Source organism: Molossus molossus, unplaced genomic scaffold, assembly GCF_014108415.1.
Source record: "Molossus molossus isolate mMolMol1 unplaced genomic scaffold, mMolMol1.p scaffold_m16_p_8, whole genome shotgun sequence".
Lineage (NCBI taxonomy): Eukaryota > Metazoa > Chordata > Mammalia > Chiroptera > Molossidae > Molossus > Molossus molossus.
The window spans coordinates 67,366,275-67,386,757 of NW_023425402.1; the positions used below are offsets into that span (position 1 = coordinate 67,366,275).

A 20,483-nucleotide genomic window follows, 5' to 3' on the forward strand; every position below is an offset into this window, starting at 1 on the left:
AGTTTGGCTCAGCGGTTAGAACATTGGCCTGCAGACCAGAGAGTCCTGGGTTCGGTTCCGCTAAGGGCATGTACCTTGGTTGCAGTTTGTCCCTGGCCCTAGTTGGGGTCATGTGGGTGGCAACCACTCGGTGGGTCTCTCTCACATCGATGTTTCTCTCTCTCTCTTCCCCCTCTCTCTCCCTTCCACTCTATCTGAAGATAAATGCAAAAAAGTCCTCGGGTGAGGATAAAAAATGAAAAAGTAAACAAATCTGATTGCTTACTAATATATTTGGTTCAACAGAAAAAGAAGATTAAAAATAACGGATATGAGACCATTTAATGTACTGGTTAATAACAGGAGCTTCAGAGTCTAAGAGGCATTGGTCTGGCTCACAGCAGTTTTTTACCTGTGAGACCTCAGACAAGTGAAGACTTATTGAGATTATACATATAAAGTGATTATTAGACCCCAGTATTATGCCAAACATTTTTTAAAGGCATTTATTAGTATTCTCAATGATTCTGTCATTCTTTCCTTTATGCCTAATTATCAAAGGTACACTTAAAATAGGTTATTTTATTTTAAAGTTGGCTGAATGGAAAAAATAATGTCAATTTCAGAGAAAATTTCTGCCCAATAAATGTCAAGTTTATTATGATCAAAAAGCCTTTTTAACTGATCCATTTAGAGACTTTCATGCATGTCTGTTTCTTTTCATTTTCTTTTGATATACTGCAATAATATGCTATAACTCAAAAAGGCATATAAGGTGTGTCTCAGAGGGCTGATCCATTATTTTATTAAAATAAAACAAGAAGGTAAGACTTTCTTCTTAAATTCATTGAAAGCATGTAGAGTTACAATGACCCCTGTTCTTTGATTGAGATTATTCAGAACCACCATCAAAGGAGAAACTATTTGCAGTAGAACTGAGCTGCCAATTAGAACACTGGAAATGCAGGTTCCAGCTACCCAGGGTCATCGTGACACACTAAGGAAATGCATTAGTCAACATTCTCCAGAGAAACAGAACAAACAAGGTGTGTGTGTGGCGGGGGGGAAGGTGTCACCTGTTTTCCTTCCTCCTTTCCCTTCCCTTCCCTTCCCTTCCCTTCCCTTCCCTTCCCTTCCCTTCCCTTCCCTTCCCTTCCCTTCCCTTCCCTTCCCTTCCCTTCCCTTCTATATAGAAAGAGGGGTACAGATTTATCTTCTTCTCCTCTCCTCTCCTCCCCTCCCCTCCCCTCCCCTCCCCTCCCCTCCCCTCCCCCCCTCCCCTCCCCTCCCCTCCCCTCCCCTCCCCTCCCCTCCCCTCCCCTCCCCTCCCCTCCTCTCCTCTCCTCTCCTCTCCTGTCCTCTTCCATTCCATTCCATTCCATTCCATTCCACATAGAAAGAGGGATAGAGATTTATTTTAAGGAATTGGTCCATGTGATTGTGGAGACTGGCAAGTCCAAACACTGCAGGCAGGCCGGCAGGCTGAGGCCCAGGGCAGGAGTTACAGTTCCAGTGTGCAGCAGTCTGCTGCCAGAATTCCTTTTAGCTTGAGAGAAGTTAGTCTGTTTCCAGGAAGGCCTTCTATTGATTAGATAAGAACCACCCATATTATAGAGGATGATCTGCTTTACTCAAAGAATACTAATTTAAATGTTAATCTCATCTAAACACACACACACACGCACACACATACACACACACCTTCACAGATAAATCTAGGATAATGTTTGACCAAATATCTGGGTATCATGGCCTGGCTACACTGACCCATAAGATGAACTGTCACAGGAAGTCGTGTTCTGTTTGGGCTACGGTCCCCCTCTGTACAACTCCCTGTATCTTACATCACAAAAATCCACCTGTCACTCTGAGGAACAGGAAGATAATGAGGTTTGATTATGCCCTGACCACTCTAGTAGATGTGCCCTAATCTGAGTTTTGTATTGGCTTCTCCTACTACTGTTGCAGTCCACATCCTATTTTCAAATCGCATGGACCAATATAATGGAAGTAAAGGCATGTGCAGATGTCGCTAAGGACATGAACAGAGGAAGGGGGAAAGTTCATCTTTTTAGTGGCTGTTAAAGAGATTCTCCACCATATGTCTCCACATGCTTCAATAAAATTGTATTTTCCTTTCATGTAAAATGTGTTTAATTTTTTTCCAGACCCTGATGTCTGGAAATAGCTGAGTTATGGGCAGAACTGTTCCTTTTACCCAGACATTTGTTATAGTTCACTTGCAGGCTGAAGACTAAACAACAGACACTGGAGACTGTATAGTGAATTCCAGTCATAAGAATATTACTGCCAGGCATTTTATACACCAATCATGAACTCTCAGAAAGAGAAACCAAAAAAAAAAAAACCAAACAAACAAAAAAGTCCCATTTACTCCTTAGCTGGTTTGGCTCAGTGATTAGAGCGTTGGCCCAGGACCCAGGAGTTCAAGGGCACATACCTCAGTTGCGGTTCAATCCCCGGCCCTGGTTAGGGTAATGCGGGAGGCAACCAATCAGTATGTTGCACTCACATTGATGTTTCTCTCTCTCTCTCTCTCTCTCTCTCTCTCTCTCTCTCTCTCTCTCTCTCTTTCCCCCTGCCCTCCCACTCTATCTGAAAATCAATGGGAAAAATATCCTCAGGTAGAATTAAGAAAAAATAAGTCCCATTTACCACTGCAACAACAACAAAAATATAAGATACCTAGAAATAAACTTAACCAAAGAGATAAGAGACGTGTACTCAGAAAACTATAGGACATTGAAAAAGAGCATAGAGGAAGATACAAATAAATGGAAGCATGTACCATGTTCATGTGTGGGAAGAATTAACATCATTAAAATAACCATACTAGCCCTGGCCAGTTTGGCTCAGTGGTTGAGTGTTGGCCTGCAGACCAGAGAGTCCTGGGTTCAGTTCCCGCTAGGGGCACGTACCATAAAATAATAATAATAATAATAATAATAATAAGAAAAAAACAATAACCATACTACCCAAAGCAATCTATAGATTCAACACAATCCCTATTAAAATACCAAAAACTTATATGGAACCAAAAAAGATTGCAAATAGCTTCAGCAGCCTTGAGAAATAAGAACAAAGTTGGAGGGATCACAATACCAGATATCGAGATATACTACAAAGCCACTGTAATCAAAACAGCTTGGTACTGGCAAGAGTAGGTTATATACACCAATGGAACAGAACAGAGACCCCAGAAATCAATCCACATCATTATGGTCAATTAATATTGGACAAAGGAAGCAAGAGCATACAATGGAGTAAAGATCGTCTCTTCGATAAGTGGTTTTAGGGAAATTGGACAAGGTATGTGCAAAAAAAAAAGCTAGACTATCAGTTTAGAGTGCTGCACTGTTTTGTGGGCTTTTCCTCCTCCCTGGCCACAACTTCTGAATAATCCCTTCATCGAATGCTCTTCTAATTACCTAATTTTAGTGCTACCTGTGCGTGCGGGGGCTGACTAAAAAGGTATTCAACAGGTGTTGTTTTTCCCTTTTTAAAAAATGTGGGGACCAAAAAAAAAATTCTCTTAAACATTTCTGTTTTTTGCAAACCATAATTGAACAAATACCTCCTGGTGTTCCTCAGTGTTGGTTAAGCACCCAGGTAATCATTTTCTGAAATCCAAAGCCCAACACAAATATTCTTTATCCTGCTATGAAAATCACATAATCTTTAGTGTGTGTTTTTTTCATCCTAATTTGAAGGAAACTCAGAGTTGAACTCAGTGTTTATTGACAATGATGAATTCACTTGAATACTCAGTAACAACTATTTCTCTACTCCTTGAAATGGTTTTAAAAACTAGTTTTCATCCTACCTTGCTGTTGTCTGTCTTTGCTATTTTTAGTCTGGCGTGTCAACTTCATTCTTTTGGGACTAAGCAGAAAATACATCCTAATTAAGAAGTATTTCAAAATAAAAGTCAGGCCAGAATCAGCATTGCACTATCCAAAGGACCAAGAAACCCAGGTTCACAAGGATCCACTTGAAAACAAGCCCCAGAGGCAAGAGGCCAGCAGGCAGGAGGATCCCACCCACAGCCACCTGGGTCAGGCAGTTCTCCACAACCAGGCCCTTCTCCGCCGCTGGAGGTAAACCCCAGCCCTGCGTACTATTTCTGCTTCTTCACTTCCCTGTAAAGCTTAACAGATATTTACAAACAGCACAAACTTACTCTTGGTGTGGGGCTCCTGTCTTGGTCAGCAAAGTCAGCACAAAAAACATGAAAATCACGAAGACTGCAAGACCAACCCAAAATCCAATCACAATAGAATCTGCAAGACAGTTAATGCTGGGATTAGTATTTCACAGGAACTGAAAACTCGGAAAATCAAGAAATCTGAGCTTTTTGGTACATGAAGTGAGACAGGACGTCAACAATCTCATGAGACAACCTTGACCCACCCATGAACTGGGGACAGATAGTATGTAGGGAAGGAGGGGCAGAGAAGAATCTGTGTTGCCTCCAGGCTCCAGGCTCAGGAAACACTAGGAGACTTCAGCCTTACTGACTGTGGGTTTCCTTATCCCAGTAAAGGATCCTAGGACAGAACACAGGCCATCTAGGTCCCCAAGATTTCACTGAAGTGTCTTGAGTTAGAAAATCCAGTTTGTAGCAGAAACTGCGATGTAAAATTTTAAATAAATTCTGATTCAAACCAACTCTGTTTTGTGTTTTCACTGCTGTTCACGCTGGAATAGCTCAGGTCCCCGTTACCTCTTGCTGAGAACATACAATTAGCCTCCTGCACTGTCTTCTGTCTTCTCTGTGCAAACCTGCTTGTCAGAACTCTGATAATATTGCTCTTTTATGAAAAACTCTTCAACAACAACAGACCTGACCTTCTCCAGGTTAAAAGGGGCTCTGTACATAAGCCACTTTACACAATGCCTGACATCTGAGTAGGTACCGCACATTTGCCAGCTATGATGGTTGAAATTACTTTCTCCCAGCTTACCCCTACTTTAAACCCATGTTTCCAGTCAGACGAGGGGACACTGTGTCCCTGTATATACCTTAACTCTTAGCCAGAACTCCTAATCCCCGTGCCTTCTTAGGGCTCTCACTTTCACCTGGCTCAGGCAACCTCCCCAACCAAGAGCTGAGGAAAGTCCACCCATCCCCCAAAGCCCATCCTGACACCACCTTCCTCACCAACCTGGACTCACTTCCCCAGCGATGTGCTCTCTCCCTCCTCAGAACACCATGGCATTTCTGTCTATGCTTGTCCACATGGGCTCTTCCTTGATCCTGTCTTGGGTAATAGTCATAACTGTATGTCTCTGGAACAGGGATGAGATGGACTGTCTGCAGAACCTGGCCCATATAAAATAGGGTCTCAAATATAGAGGAGACAACAGAGTTTAATTATAATATTTTCTGATTTATTCTAATAACTCACCCGACGTGGGAATACAGTGAGAATACTTAGCAATTTTAAAAAATAAATAGCCTATACACTAAATGTATTAATGCAAAGCATTATTCTAATTAAATTCTAATTTATTTTTCTAAAGCAAAAAAAAAAAATCACACTAGCAAGTTACTCTGCATAATTCATACCTTCAGTCTATATATACTACTGCCTAAAGGCTAACAATTTTATTCAACAATGTGCTGAATAATCAGCACTCTGGATGCAAAACTACTGTATGTTTGCTAGGGTTAAATGTGCCAAAGAAACAGAAATTGTAGACTTAGCCTTACAGTGGAAATGAGGCCTAAAAAAGACACAAGGACAAGCTCCAAAAAACACATGTAAACAAGTGCAACCAATACGGAACAACATCTCAATTATGGGGGCACAGACTGTGAAGCAGTGTCGTACAAACCAATGAAGCACACTGCACTTCATCAACCGCCTGCACAGCAACAGCAACTTCTAAAATGACACATCAGCCTTGCATTTAAGTCCTCAATTGAGAATCGAATCTAGTCATAATGATTCACTTTTCAAATCTGTTTACTAAGGGATTCTCACCAGGACAGCTTTCACACTGCAAGTGGTAGCTGCGTCCCCATGAGTCCTCCGCTTCCCAAACCCAGAGTGGGCGGAGGTGAAAGAGGAGGGTCTTCGCCCAGCCCAGACCTTTCCCTCGGGCCTACTAGCGACCCAGGGAGCTGATCAAAAAGCAGCAATAGCCCTGGCCGGTTTGGCTCAGCGGTTAGAGCGTCAGCCCAGGGACTGGGAAGTCCCTGGTTCGGTTCCCGCTAAGGGCAGGTACTTCAGTTGCGGTTTGTCCCCAGCTCCGGCTGGGGTCGTGTGGGTGTAACCACTCGGTGTGTCTCTCTCACATTGATATTTCTCTCTCTCTCTTCCTCCTTCTCTCCATCCCGCTCTGTCTGAAGATAAATGCAAAAATGCCCTTGGGTGAGGATTTAATTAATTAATTAATTTTAAAAAGCAGCAATAATGTGGGGCATGAGTGGGTTCCAGCCATCAGAGGAGTCACGCGGGAACATAGTGGTTCTGTGGTTAGAATGTGAGAATCTCTGTGATCTGATGCAACAGTTATTTCCAAATGTTTCCTTGATAATGTGGCATCTCCAGTTCTCATCACAATATGTTTCGTTTTTCCTTATTTATGCAGTTTTGCTTATTCACATTCCCCTTCAAACAAAATTCTGCTTCCTTAGATTATTTCCTTTACTTCTGCTCTACCTCATCCTCGGCCACGTGGGCCAACCCCAGAATACACTCTCACCCTAAGCTCCTCTCTGGGAGGAATGGAGAGCCCCATCTCACCCCAGGAACATACAACCTCTCCTACAATTTTGTTTATATGCCAAGTTTCACGGGCATGGGCACCATGGTAAAATAGGGAACACACAGCTCTTGTTCTTCCTCAAAACACCCTTCCTGGGAGAAAGTCGGCGTAGAGGCTCATACAGAGTGAGTTTCTAATGAGTCCAGTGGCTAAGGAAGCCAAGAGAAGCCTTCCAAAGTGGCTCTCAGCGACCTCTTCTGTCCTGTCTGGAAACTGAGCTTCTCAGAAAGCATTACAGTGAGCGGGTAGAGTAAATGGGAATTATAGACGGGATGGATCATACTAAAATAATCTCCCCTTAACCTGACCTCAAGCGAACGAAAGGATCAAGAGAGCTGACAGCTGCGTGCTTTTCACTAGTAAGATGTTGCCTCCATATAGTATCTGTTTCTACTCTAGGGTAGGACCAGAGCCACTACCCCATCTCCTGTCCTCTCCGCCTCCTGAGAATAAATTGTGACCTTTTCATCTTGTAGTTCTATGAAAAACAAAGGTTAAAATTTAATTTGAAACAAAGGACTCAGGACACCAGAGTCAGCACTGTCCTCACACCTCTTCTGATTCCTACAGCACAAAGGTGGGTTCTGTGGTAGGGATTTCTGGCAAGGAGCCAACAGCAATGTTCCAGTACTTGTCTCTACTGGGCTCCCAGTGACATGTCTGACTCCAAGCCTTCGAAAGCTCCAGCTCTGCTTCTCAGCTGGATGACCTGTCTTCCTGCTGATGCATCCATACACGTGTTAGACATGATCTGCAAGTCGGCATAGAATACATCGTGGAATGTGGCGACCAGTGATAGCTCAGAAGAAGAGAATGCTCCTTCAGTCCTTCCTCAACACAGCAGCCAGAATGGTCCTGCTAACATGTAACCATGCCCACACCAACTTACAGGCTTTTGCTCCTGCTTCTCTAAGAACACCCTGTCTCACCCAGCCAAGCCCTTCATAACTGTTTCATTTCTCTTCTTCACTTTATAGCAAAATTCTGGAGAGATTTTTCCTGTCCTATTTTTTTGAACCAATTCCATCAACCTTTCACTCCCACAGCTCTCACTAAAATGGATTTTAAAATCATTGCCAGTAACTTCTACATTGTAAATCCAACAGTGAACTCTCAGTCCTCAACTAACTTGACCTAACAGCATTTGACACAGACCACTGTGTCATCATTGAAACCCTTTCTTCACTTGGCTGCCAGGAAAACACAATTGCCCAGTTTTCTTCCTACCTTTCTGTAAATTCCACCCAGGTTCCTTTGCTGCTGTCTTCTCCACATCCCCCAATTTCTAAATACTAGTGGGCCAGGCTCAATTCTTGGACCTCTGTCGTTTTCTACCAACACTCATTCATCCGATCTCTTGGACATCATGTATATGCTGATAACTCCCAAATTTCACTGCACTCCTCTCCCCCCATGTCTTCTGGGATGTCTGATAGATCTACATTTAATAGATCCAAAACTGAGTGCATGGTGTTCCTGTTTCTCCTGTCGTTTCCCCCCATCTCAATGAATGGCAAGTCATCCTGCCAATTACTCAGATCACAGATCTGCAGATCATCCTGGCTTTTCTCTTTCTTTCACCCCATTGCCACTCCACTGGCAAATCCTGGTCTGATCTATCTTAAAAAAATATCCAAATCATAAGCTTCTCACTACTCTACTGCCCCCACAAAGGCCAAGCCACCACCATCAGCTGCCTGAACTATTACAATAGCCCTGTGACTGGTCTCTGCTTCCAATTTCATCTTTTTCCTTTCTTGGCTGCAGAGTGGTTTTACTGAAACCAAAGCCAGATGCCACTCCTCTGCTCCAAACGCTCAAATTACCTCTCAAAAAACAAACTAAACAAACAAACAACTCAAAGTCCTCAGCATGACCTCTAAGGCCCCAGTACCCTCTCCCACATTACCTGGTTTCATCTCCTGCTGCTCTGCCTCTTCTTCCCTCCCCTGGTCCCGAGCTGGGCTCCTGTTGCTTCTTGCAGGTTCCAGTTCATAACTGCATGGAGCAGTTTCTGGAATGTTCTTCCCTCGATATCTTATAGCGCAATTTCTTATTTCTTTAAGGTCTTTTCTCAAATGTTTCCCTCTCAGTACGCCCTTCCATGACCACTCTACACTTTTACTTCCACATCATCTTTCCCTACTTTATTTTTCCTTTCTTTTTTTTAATCATCATGGGGCATAGTTTGTTTATTCAACTTATGTATTGTCTGTCTGTCTCACTAAAATGCAATAAGTGTAAGAGGAAGTATTTTTGCCTTTTCTGTTCACTGTTGTCTCTCCAATGTTTAAAACAGCACTGCACAAAACAGGTGCTCAATAAATATGTACTGAACGAATAAATGTCCATTTCGCTTGTACCAAATGTCAGTCTGACATATGTCCACTTCTGATACACTATAAGGTTTAATACCAGATTAAAAACTAAGGGCAAAGGGAAATTCAAAGGACCATCAGAGGTTGTTTAGAAGGTAGGAATTTTCATTTTAGCAGGCAGAAGATCTTAATGTAATTAAAGATGCAGAGATTGTTGCCAGGTATGATTTTTTACTTGTAAAGCAAATGAAGATAACTGCTATGTACCTTTCTATCCTCACTTTGAAATGTCCTGCTTCTGTTCTTTTGATTCTGAACCTAACTGGCTTTGAAGTTCACTCAGAAAAACCCTTGAAAGTCAGAATCACAGCATTTTAAAATGAAAGAGACGATACCAACATACACAGTGCAATAGTTGGTTTCATCATTTTTATATTCCTTATGTATGGGAGATTAAACATTTTTTTATTCTTTCCTATGTCTCACATATATTGTCAGGTTCTTGAAGCTAAGGGTATGTACTTTAACCAAATCTGTTTCTGAATCAGAACAGTAAGGATGCAACCAGGCATTGTTGGTTTTTCCTGATGTGAATGTTCAAACAAACAAAATCACCCTCCTTACTAAGGTGTATCGAGTAAAGTAAGGCTGTGCCACACTTCTGCCTATGTTTCACAGGAATTTTTTTCTAGCCATGATTATTTCTAGAAAGTAATATGCTTTAAAAAGAGTTCAATTGTCTCTGAAAATGTTCCAACTAAAACCACAGCAGCAGGGCTGTCTTCTTTGCCCCTTACACTAAGGAAAAGAGGCTAGAGCAAAGGTATTAAAGCCTATATTACAGGAAAATGTATGACAATTTGCTCAGTTTTTGTTGCTGTTGTTTTTTGTACATGCCCCTAACGGGAACCGAACCCAGGACTCTCTGGTCTGCAGGCCAACGCTCCAACCGCTGAGCCAAACCAGCCAGGAATTTTCCCAGTTATTTTGATTTCCACAAGCAAGTGTCCTTACTGAAATATTGTCCCAGAGAAACAACAGATTAAAGTAAATTAAGGAGGATAATTTCACACCCTGACAGCAACAGCATTCCTCAGATTGTCAATAACAGGATCTCCAAATGGATTCCATGTGCTTTTTTAAAATTTATTTCCACAAAGAACTACTGGGAAAACATCAACAAAGGAATGAGTGGAAACATTTAATTATTACTATTCACTTCTGGGGAAAGGGATATGTAGTTTAGTTAATGATTTTTTTTTTAGGGAATAAAAATAGAAAGCCCTCTATCCAGGAAATGAGTAACTGAAACCCTCCCAGACCCACTGATGGAGACCGGGAGGTGGGGACCAGACAAGGAGTACTACTGCCCCCATCCCTCTAACTGCCCAGCTGAACGCTCTGCACAGCCACCAGCACACAGTGCCTCTGAGTCCTCAGGACCTGCACATGACGTCTGGGCTGTTATGGTCCTTCCTGCAACAGGGGAACGGGGACAAAGGTTACCCACTTAAGTAGCTGAAATCCAGAGCTGACCAAGATGGAAATTTAGGAGGCTCCGGAGCTCCCTGTCTCTTAAATTTATGAATGCACCAAATACACAGCTATATATGGAGCAATTCCCTCTGGAAAAGATCCAGAAACAACTGGTCAACTCCTACACTCTGCAAATGAGAAAATACCCATGTCTAAGTGGGTAGGAAAGGCTGAGACACACTCTTGCCACAAACCCCACCCCTAGCACAGAGCAACATACAATTGGGATGGAACCCCTAACTCCCATTTTCTCTCTGAAAAGGGAAGGGTTTGGATCATACGTCTAGAGTCCCAACTTTTAGGACTCCCATTGAAGAGATGGGTCCCAAAACATCTAGCTCTAGCTTGCATCCATCCATGAGAACCCCAAGACTACAGCAAAACAAAAAAACATTTCCTTATGGGCACATAGGCCCTCCCCCTAGCTCTCCCCCAGGGCTCAGTAAAGAGCGAGCAGAAAAAAAAAAACCATCTCCCAATCTTTCTTTGAAAGAGGTTTATCTGCTTACCTGAAAAGATGCTGCCTAAGGATCAGGCTTCTAATTTAGCAGGCATTGAGGGGCTGGCCAGAGACTAAAGACCATGGAGGCCTTTGGACATCTCCCCATCCTTTTCTCTCCACCCATTCCAATAATAAAACCACGTTGCCATATATCCCTGGAAGGAGGTTGTACACAGGTCTGGTGTCCCAGCCTTTGCCACAGCTACCCAAGGGGCAGACCTCCGATCTCCTGGCTCTGAGAGGCCAGGGGGCTTGCATTCATGAGTTCTACTGGAGTGTAGTAAACAAAGAAGCAGTTCTTCACAGGCGCAGGGCACGCCTCACGTCTACACACCAGGCTCAGCACAGAGGGAGCAGACAAAAATGCCCATCTCCCAGTTCTCCCTGGAAGGATTTCACTACAACCTTATCTAGCTGCTGCCTGAGGGTCCAGCTTCTAATCAGACTGCATCTAGTTGCTGACCATGAACCCCTCCTTTGGGATACAGACAGGTCTTGATAACACCCTGAACTACTAGGAGCCACTAAGAGCAAAGGAGGCAGCTTGGACGATCATAAAAGCTTAAGAGACAACCAGGCCTGGCAGAATGACAGGGTTCCTCTCCTACACAAGATCACTCCGTTCAGACTGGGAGAGCTGGCTGTTTTATCTAACGCCCAGAACCACACAGAGAGTCAAAGAAAACAAAGACAGGGGAATATGCTCAAAACAAAAGAACAGGATACATTTCTAGAAGCAGATCTAAATGAAATAGAGGTAAGTTATTTACCTGATAGAGTTCAAAATAGTGGTCATAGACATAGGGGGTAGGCTCCTTCACATGGGTCTTGGGAATGATTTTTTGGATTGGACACCAAAAGCAAAGGCAACAAAAACAAAAATTAACAAGTGGGACTACATCAAACTAAAAAACTCTGCGCAGCAAAGTAAGCCATCAGTGAAATGAAAAGGCAACCTATAGAATGGGAGAAAATATTTGCAAACCACAGTAATGGATTAATATCCAGAATACACAAGGAATTCATACAAGTCAATAGCAAAAAATAAATAAACAACCCAATTTAAAAATGGGCAAAGGACCTGAACAGATATTTTTCTTTTCTTTTTTTTTTAAATAGGAAAAAAAATCAAGTTTTAATATGTAAGCACAGAGAATACACATAAGCATGAAAATTTCAAAGACAATAAGGCAAAGTGAGGTATATGTGTCATTCTGGACCAAGAACGGGGAAGAATGGGTCTAAGACTTCCAGGAAGTAAGGCAAATTTACAAGGGGATGAAAAGTTAAAGTAAATAAACGTTTGTTGGCCCATCTTGAAAAAATGGGACATGGAAGACTTTGATCAAATGGGCTTTGCTAGGTTCCTTTCTGTCTACTCTATTTCAGATTCAACTACAGTTATCTATGATGATATCCCCCTTCCTGGAGCAGGTCCTCTGAACAGATATTCTTCTAAAAAACTCATTCAAATGGCCAGTAAGTACAGGAAAAGGTGCTCAATATCACGAATTATCAGGAAAATGCAAATCAAAACCACAGTGAGATATCACCTCACACCTGTTAGGATGTCTATTATCAAAAACACAAGAAATAAATGCTGGTGAGGACGTGGAGAAAGGGAACCCTCCTACACTGTTGGTGGGAATATAAACAGATGCAGCCACTATGAAAAACAAAAGAGATGTTCCTTAAGAAAATAAAAATAGCCCTGTCCAGTTTGGCTCAGTGGTAGAGCGCCGGCCCGTGGACCAATGAGTCCCAGGTTTGATTCCAGCCAAGGGCATATGCCTAGGTTGTGGTTCTTCCCTGGCCCTGGTCGGGGTCGTGCAGGAGGCAACCAGTCAATGTATCCCTCTCACGTCAATGTTTCTCTCTCTCTCTCCCTCTCTCTTCTTCCCTCTCTACCTGAAGATAAATAGAAAAATATCCTCAGGTGAGGATTAAAAAAGAAAACTAGAACTACCATATGATCCAGCAATCCCACTTATGAATATATATCCAAAGGAAACAAAACCATCATCTTAAAGAGAATATTTATACTTCCATGTTCATTGCAGCATTATACACAATAGCTAAGGTATAGAAACAACTAAAGTGTCCATCAATGGACGAATGGATCAAAAAATGTGATATACACACAAATGCGCACACACACCCACACCCATATACACACACAAGATGGAATATTATTCAGCTTTTAAGAAGGAAATTATGTCATTTATGATAACATAGGTGAAACTGAAGGGTATTATGCTGAGAGAAATAAGCCAGATGGTAGAGGACAAATATTGCATGATATCACTCAGCTGTAAAATCTAAAAATAAAATTAAACTCATAGTAACAGACAGTAGAGAAGTGCCTGCCAGGGGTGGAGGGAGGGGTGGGTGGGAAAGGGAGATGCTGGTCAAAGGGCACACATTTTCATTTTTAAAATGAATAAGGTCTGAGGATCTGTCAAACATGGAGAGTATAGCTGATCACACTGTATTGTATAATTGAAATTTTACAAGAGAGTAGATCTTAAATGTTCTAATAAATAAAAATACTTGTGTTTATTAATATGTTAATGAACTCAATGAGGGAAATCCTGTCACAATATATACATATATCAAATCCTCACTGTACATTTTTAATATATTACAGTTTTATTCGTCAATTGTACCTTAATAAAGCTGAAAAAAGAAAGAAAGAAAGAAAATCCTCCCTGCAAGGGAGCAGCAGCGAGTGTGAGGAACCCCGAATGCCAAGGTCAGCGTGGGAGTGGCCAGGAAACACCCAAGGAGCAGATTCGTTCCCTTGGCCACATCTGCATCTCCAGTTCCAATGTCTCATGTTTCCTAGTGTTCCCCATTAATCGGAAACAGTCACAAACCTAAAATGTTGGTAGTGCTAAGGATATTCATTCTGAAACAACCGAACATCTCTGGAATAGTTATGATGTAGCCACGACCGGACCTGGGAGTGGGCAGCAGTTCCTGTCCACTATGCCAACTCTACTTAAGAAAACACAGCCAGCTTTCAGTTGTGACTGGAATTGGACAGTAACCTTTCACAGAATTATATTTCCTTGTTCTGTGCTGGATCATTAATCACTCCAAGAACAGGACGCACGATTCCTATAACACAGAGCTAGGAATGATCACAGGCTGTTCTTGCCCATCATGATGAACATCTGCAGGCAGACTGCTCTCCCAGCTGCAGAGAACTAATGGACTGAGAGACGTCGTTGACCATGTGTTACAAAACTAGGCTCTTCAATGAACAGTTCCAGATTCTACTTTTGTCACATTTTTGATAGTCCAAATGTTCACACAGTGTGGGAGAGCTGGAATGGTTACTGCTTTAACAAAACACCTCTGTTTAAAAATTACTTGGATTCATGTGCCCCCACTAAGGGAGTCTTTCAAGTTCCTTGACCCCCAGAATCACCAAAGCCCTGTTGGCATACCATCCCTGAGCAATCAGTCTGGGTTTGGAGGGGGTGTTTTCTGGGGTTTTGTGGGGGGTAGAGGACAAAGTCCTGTGAAAAGGTGGAGTGTTCAGGAAAAGCAATCACTGGGGGTTTCACAGGTTGAGACACATGCATATTATGCTCACAGTGGAGACTGTATCAGACTTACATTTATGAGCCTTCAGTCCGTCAAAGGAAACCGGTCCAATCTCATAATACTCATATTCCCAGGTGTAATCAGAATTGGAGGCAGACTGCTGGGACGTTGTGTTAGAAATCACCCTCTGGGCAGACATCTCCACCCTGCACAAACGGAGAAAGGCAAGTGCGGAGCTGTTAGTCCCCCAGAGCCGCCTGGGGCGCTGACTGCGCTGGGCCACACTGGGGGCCTCAGCGGGGAGAGCCCTCGGGAGGTCCTATCCTCCAGGCCAGGGAGAGGCTCCCCGGCTGCCCGCGCCTTGTACCAAGCGACTATTGTTTCCTTTTCTGTCTCCACTGGACTGGGATGTATCTGACATCGGACACCATGTCTTCTCTCGTTGTTGTCCCCCAGAACTTAACCCGGTGCGTGTCACATAATCAACTTTCAATAAGTGAGGAGAGGAAGAGAGAGAGAGAGAGAGAGAGAGAGAGAGAGAGAGAGAGAGAGAGAGAGAGAGAGAGAGAGAAACATCGACGTGAAAGGGACACATCGATCGAGTGGCTGCCACACACACGACCAACCAGGGCCGGGGACAAACTGCAGCGGAGATACGCGCCCTTAGCGGAACCGAACCGGGTCTCTCGGGACCGCAGGCCGACGCTCTAACCGCTGAGCTGAGCCAAACCGGCCAGGGCCCTCCTCTGTCTCTTGTCTCCATTTTCCGCGATCTTTGTTCTCTGTACTGAATCTCTCTATTTTCTGTATTCCCTCCTGTATCTCCTGATTTTCCTCTTTTTCTGCGTTTATCCTCTATCTCTTGATTTTCTCCGTTTTCTGCTTTCTCTCTTCTATTTCCCGATTTTTTTCTCATTTCTGCATTCTCTCCCCTGTCTGCGTTCTTTCCTCTATCTCTTAATTATCCCTGTTTTCTGCATTTTCTCCTCTATCTCTTGGTTCTCTCTGTTTCCAGCGTGCTCTCCTCTCCATACTGAATCTCTCCGTTTTCTGCGTTTTCTCCTCTATCTCTTGATTTTCTCCGTTTTCCGTGATGAAACACCTCATCGACATGGGATAGGAGGAGCTGCTTGAGCCAGACCAGGGCACCACAGACCCTCCCTCTCCGTGGGGAAGGAGCACAGAGGGACATGGCAGTCCTGAGACCGAACCAGCCGAAATCAAGATTCCCTGCGCAGTTACAGCCCTGGGGCCCGCCCGCCCACCAAACCTCTCGAAGTTCCCCTCTTCCCACAGCTCCGAGGTCCAGGGCACTCGCCGCCCCCTCTAGGGCACAACCCCAGACACCTGAAGCAAAACTACCAGCACCCTTCTGCTCACCCCCCCCCCCAACAGACCCGCCCCCTGGGCATCGGCCGAGAGGAGCGCTGGGCCCAGCCGCGAGTGCCCGGAGAACGGCCGGCCCAGGGCGCCCAGCGGGACAAACCTGTCCTCCGAGGGCATGAGAATGTACCGATTCTCGCTCAGCAAGGAAGGCTGCACAGATTTTAAGAAAAACTGACCTTTAAAAAAAAGTAGTCAGCTACCTTTCTAATGTCAGCACAAAAATAACACAAAATCATCACCGCAGTGTCATCTTTGGCCTTTCTCCTGTTTGAACAAGGAGTTATTTCTCTCAACAACAAAATTAATTTTCTCAGGAAATGAGAATTAACAACTCAAGCCCAAGAGGCGCTGTCCTCATTTATGAGAATTTTATAAGAGAGAGAGAGAGGAGCTTTTCAGCTGCAGGGCTCAGAGGTACATGGCAAATTAAGATAAACATGACTGGGAATGTTACAGATTTCACACCTTCCTGGGAAAACGTCACCAGACTTGAAGTCGGAAGACCAGGGTCCTTGTCTTTGTTCCGCTTCCATGGGCTGTGTGTCCAGGCAAGATGCTCGCCTCTCCCAGCTACACTTCCCTCCTCTGCAGAACTGGTCACCCCCGCTGCCCAGAGATGCCGTCAGGAACCGTCAGGCCACATTCACTAGTCGCTGCCATCATCACCCACCTGGCCCACTTCTCAAAACTGGCTTTTTCACTTCTACTCTTACTAACCCACCGCAATCCTTTCTCCACACATCAGCCCATGATATTAAAAAAAAACAAACAAACAAACAAAAAAAAAAAACTTGTCCTTGTCATTCCTCTGCTGAATACTTTTAATGACTTCTCATTGATCTAAAGACAAAGTCCAACATCCTTAAAATGTCCTCCAAGGTCCTGTCTTGGGCCCTGATGTGTCCTCTGATCATGCCACACGCCCTGTCCAACTGCACTTGCATTAACCGCATTTCCTCAAATACTTCCTGCTCTCTGCTACCTGCACACATGCTGTTCCCTCTGACAGGAGTGTCCTTCCTCCCACCTCATCCCAACCCTCTCCTCCTTCCCTGCCTATGCTCATCATCGACATCAGGGGTCGGCAACGCCCGCCCACCCCATTCCTGTACAGATTGAAAGTAAAGAATGATTTTTAAATTGTGCAATGGTGGGAAAAGATCAAAAGAATAGTATTTTGTAACATGAGAAAATTATATGAAATTCAAATGTCAGTGTCCATAAATAAAGTCTTATTGGAAACAGACACCCTCATTTGGCTTTGCCTTCTTTAAGGCTTCTCTAGTATTACAATAACAAAGCTGGGTAGTGTGACAGAGACACTGTGGCCCAAAGGCTAAGAGATTTACTTTCTGGTCTTGCCAACCCCTCTGCTAAAGCCATGAAAAAGTCATGATCTGAGCCTCAGGAAAATGAAAATATCAGTACCCACTTCATGGAGTTGCTGTTAAAGAGTTAATGTGATATTATATAAAATGTGACTAGATAGGACCCAGGTTAAGATCAATAAATAGTAGCCAGACTATTATTATTAGCTAAGAAATTCTTGTCTGGGACAGAAAAGCCTGCTTGTTCTTCAGACATCACCAACTCTTCCGTCAGCCAGTTCTACCAATTTCACCACGTGTTAATTCACCTTTTTTTCTAGACAAATGAATAAAATTATAATAAAAATAACTCAGAAGGCATTTGTTTAGATGGCTTAAACGTTATCATGAGAAACATGTACATCATGGAATCTATGCTGTTTCGTCAATCAAAACTATGGCAATAGCCTCTCGTTCCATTTAAGGGAAATGAGCTGAAGTCTGGTTTGACCACAGTGCTTTTATTGGAAACTAGCATTACAGACAGTATAACAAGCAGAGCAGAGGGAAGCACCAGGCTTCATCTCGTGTCAAAACACTTAATAGAAAAATACTGCTGGTGGGAATGCAGACTGGTGCATCCACTATGGAAAACAATGTGGTGTTTCCTCAAAAATTAGAAATCAAACTGCCCTTTGACCCAGTGATCCCACTTTCTGGGAATATACCTTAAGAAGCCTGAAACTCCAATCAGAAAGAATATATGTACCCCTATGTTCATAGCAGCACTATTTACAATCACTAAGATCTGGAAACAACCCAAGTGTCCATCAATAGATGAGTGGATAAGAAAGATGGTACATATACACAATGGAGTACTATGCAGCTGTAAGAAAGATCTCTTATGCTTTGAGACAACATGGAGGGACCTGGAGAGTATTATCCTAAGCAAAACAAGCCAATCAGAGAAAGACAAATATCACATAATCTCACTTATTTGTGGAATATAATGAACAAAACAAGCCGAGGAACAAAATAGACCCAGAGACATGGAAGTGGGGTGCAGACTGACAATCCTCAGAAGAGGTGGATGTGGGGGGAGAAAAGAGATACGCATATAGGTGTAAACAAAGACATAGACAACAATGCGGGGCAGACAGGATTGGGAGGAGGGTGTCAGTGGGGGGAAAAGGAGAAACATCTGTGACAAAAATAAATAAACATTAAAAAAGGAAAAAGTACATGAAAATAAAGCTGGGAGAGTGCTTTCCGCATTCTGCCTGAGCAGCTGTCCCCTGGCTTTGCTGTTCTCCACATCTGTGCACAGTGCTGGCCCCAGCTGGGGTCTTCCTGTTACTCTCTGGGGTCAGAAAGAAACAGTGACACCACCCTCAAGGGCTGGCCAGGGATTAGCAAGTAAAATATATCTGTGAAAGAGTCAGATACAAGAAATATCAACCACTTACCTATTACAGAGAAAGTGTTTGTCTACTCCTCCTTTTCCTCTCCTTACACCACTCCTGTTCATAAATGAACCATTTAGGGATGGAGAGACACCAAAGTTAATGAGAGTCACATGTGCAAAGGCCCTGAGAGCAGAAAAGCAGTCCTTTGCCCTGATAAAAACACCTGCAGACAAGAGTGATAAGTAACAATATCAAGGTTCTCCAGAGAAGCACAGAATTCTGGCCAACCGTCCCCTGCAGCCACCCTTTGGTGGTCTTCACGTAAAAGGAGGGGCTTTTGTTCCCACTGCTTTTCCCTCTCAGTTCTTGAATCCTGAAGACAGGTTTGGAAGACAGAGCCTCCGGCCTCTCCTGTAAAGCAGTCACCTAGCACCCTTGAAAAAGTCCATAAAGCAATAGTATTTCATCCAAGTCTCCAAGTAATCAGCTTGGGCCATCAAAAGCACAATGGCACCCAGCAAGCTGAAGGCTGGAGTAAGGTAGTACTTTGCACAGCATCTGTTATCAAGACCCAAGGTTGCCTTTCTAAGCTTTGCAGAAACATAAGCTGTTTCAAAATTTAGAAGCTGCCAGCGTGTCTGGGAAGCAGCCCCAGAGTCTGATCCTCTCACCACAGTGAGGAATATCTGGGTCACAATAGGCAGTGAGGCAAAGGTCTCACACCAGCTTGCTGACAGGGGGGGTTAGAAGTAGGCAGCTGCTGGTTCCCGAACCAGCAAACAGGAAACGAGGCTCTTGGAGGAGGAGCAGCTGCTGCTGGGTACACTCCCCCCACCCCCATGTTTTCTTGATGCTGGGTTCTTTGTGATACTGGCATCATTAAAAATAACTTCCTCAAGAGGAAACATCCTCACCAAGCTTCCTGGAGTAGCAATAAGAGACTAATCGCTCATTTAAGCAGCTGAACGCACCCTGGCCAGCAATAATGAAAGTTACACATGAAAAGGAAGTTTACCTGTTCACGCGTAGTTTAGGCCAACTTCTGGGGGGAGAGGGATACAAAGATATCTCAAACCCAGAAACAAAGGGTGTGATTAGCAGGCCCCAGCCACCTTTCACAGCTGCCTGAACATCACCCTTCTCCCATACCTGATCCCAACACTTTCATCCCTTCTTCCGACTATCCAATCTTTCCTCCTCCAACGCAGGTTCCCACATCACCCCTGGGCATTCTGCTTCTTAAAGACAGGCCAAGCCATTCTCTCCATCTCCTGGATTTAGGAAGAGGGCCTGGAATGAGTAAAGGCTCTTCACCAATATCCCTGGTGGATTATGATGGGTACACACGCCAGTTACCTTGGAATTGGACAATATTTATTTCCTTCCATGTTAAGGGGTAAACATCAGCAGATGAGTGTTCCAAGTGACTGCTAACTCAGGCACAGGACTAGCACATTAAAGAAAAACAAAAAAAAAACACCTATTAACCCTGAAAAATAAGTGCATGCGTGCATGCACACACACACACACACACACACACACACACAATACACACACCCAGCACAGCTAGAAAGGCATTCCAGAAGCTGGTAGCCAATGCCACAGATCCAAAGACCTACGGTGACCAGCTTGTACAGAGGAAGATGACCTAATGACCCATTCAGATTTGAGGTCAAAATTCCCAATTGCAATGTGATTCTAT

At 43.7% G+C, this 20,483-nt stretch overlaps 1 protein-coding gene across 2 annotated transcripts in view; it reads right to left on the minus strand.

Annotated features, from left to right (window-relative positions):
* MRAP2 (melanocortin 2 receptor accessory protein 2) overlaps positions 1–19,244 on the minus strand; it is a 29,571-nt gene extending 10,327 nt beyond the window's left edge. The window contains exons 1-3 of one of the 2 annotated variants that reach the window (XM_036248904.1): positions 18,842–19,244; positions 14,755–14,888; positions 4,181–4,280 (exon numbers count right to left, since the gene is read on the minus strand). In XM_036248904.1, coding sequence (XP_036104797.1) covers positions 4,181–4,280; positions 14,755–14,888; positions 18,842–18,903 — 296 coding nt within the window. In that variant the 5' untranslated portion in view covers positions 18,904–19,244. Of the gene's footprint in view, positions 1–4,180; positions 4,281–5,165; positions 5,189–14,754; positions 14,889–18,841 lie in introns of those variants that run through there. The other variant, XM_036248905.1, reaches the window with a different exon arrangement.
* Positions 19,245–20,483: the final 1,239 nt, after the last annotated feature.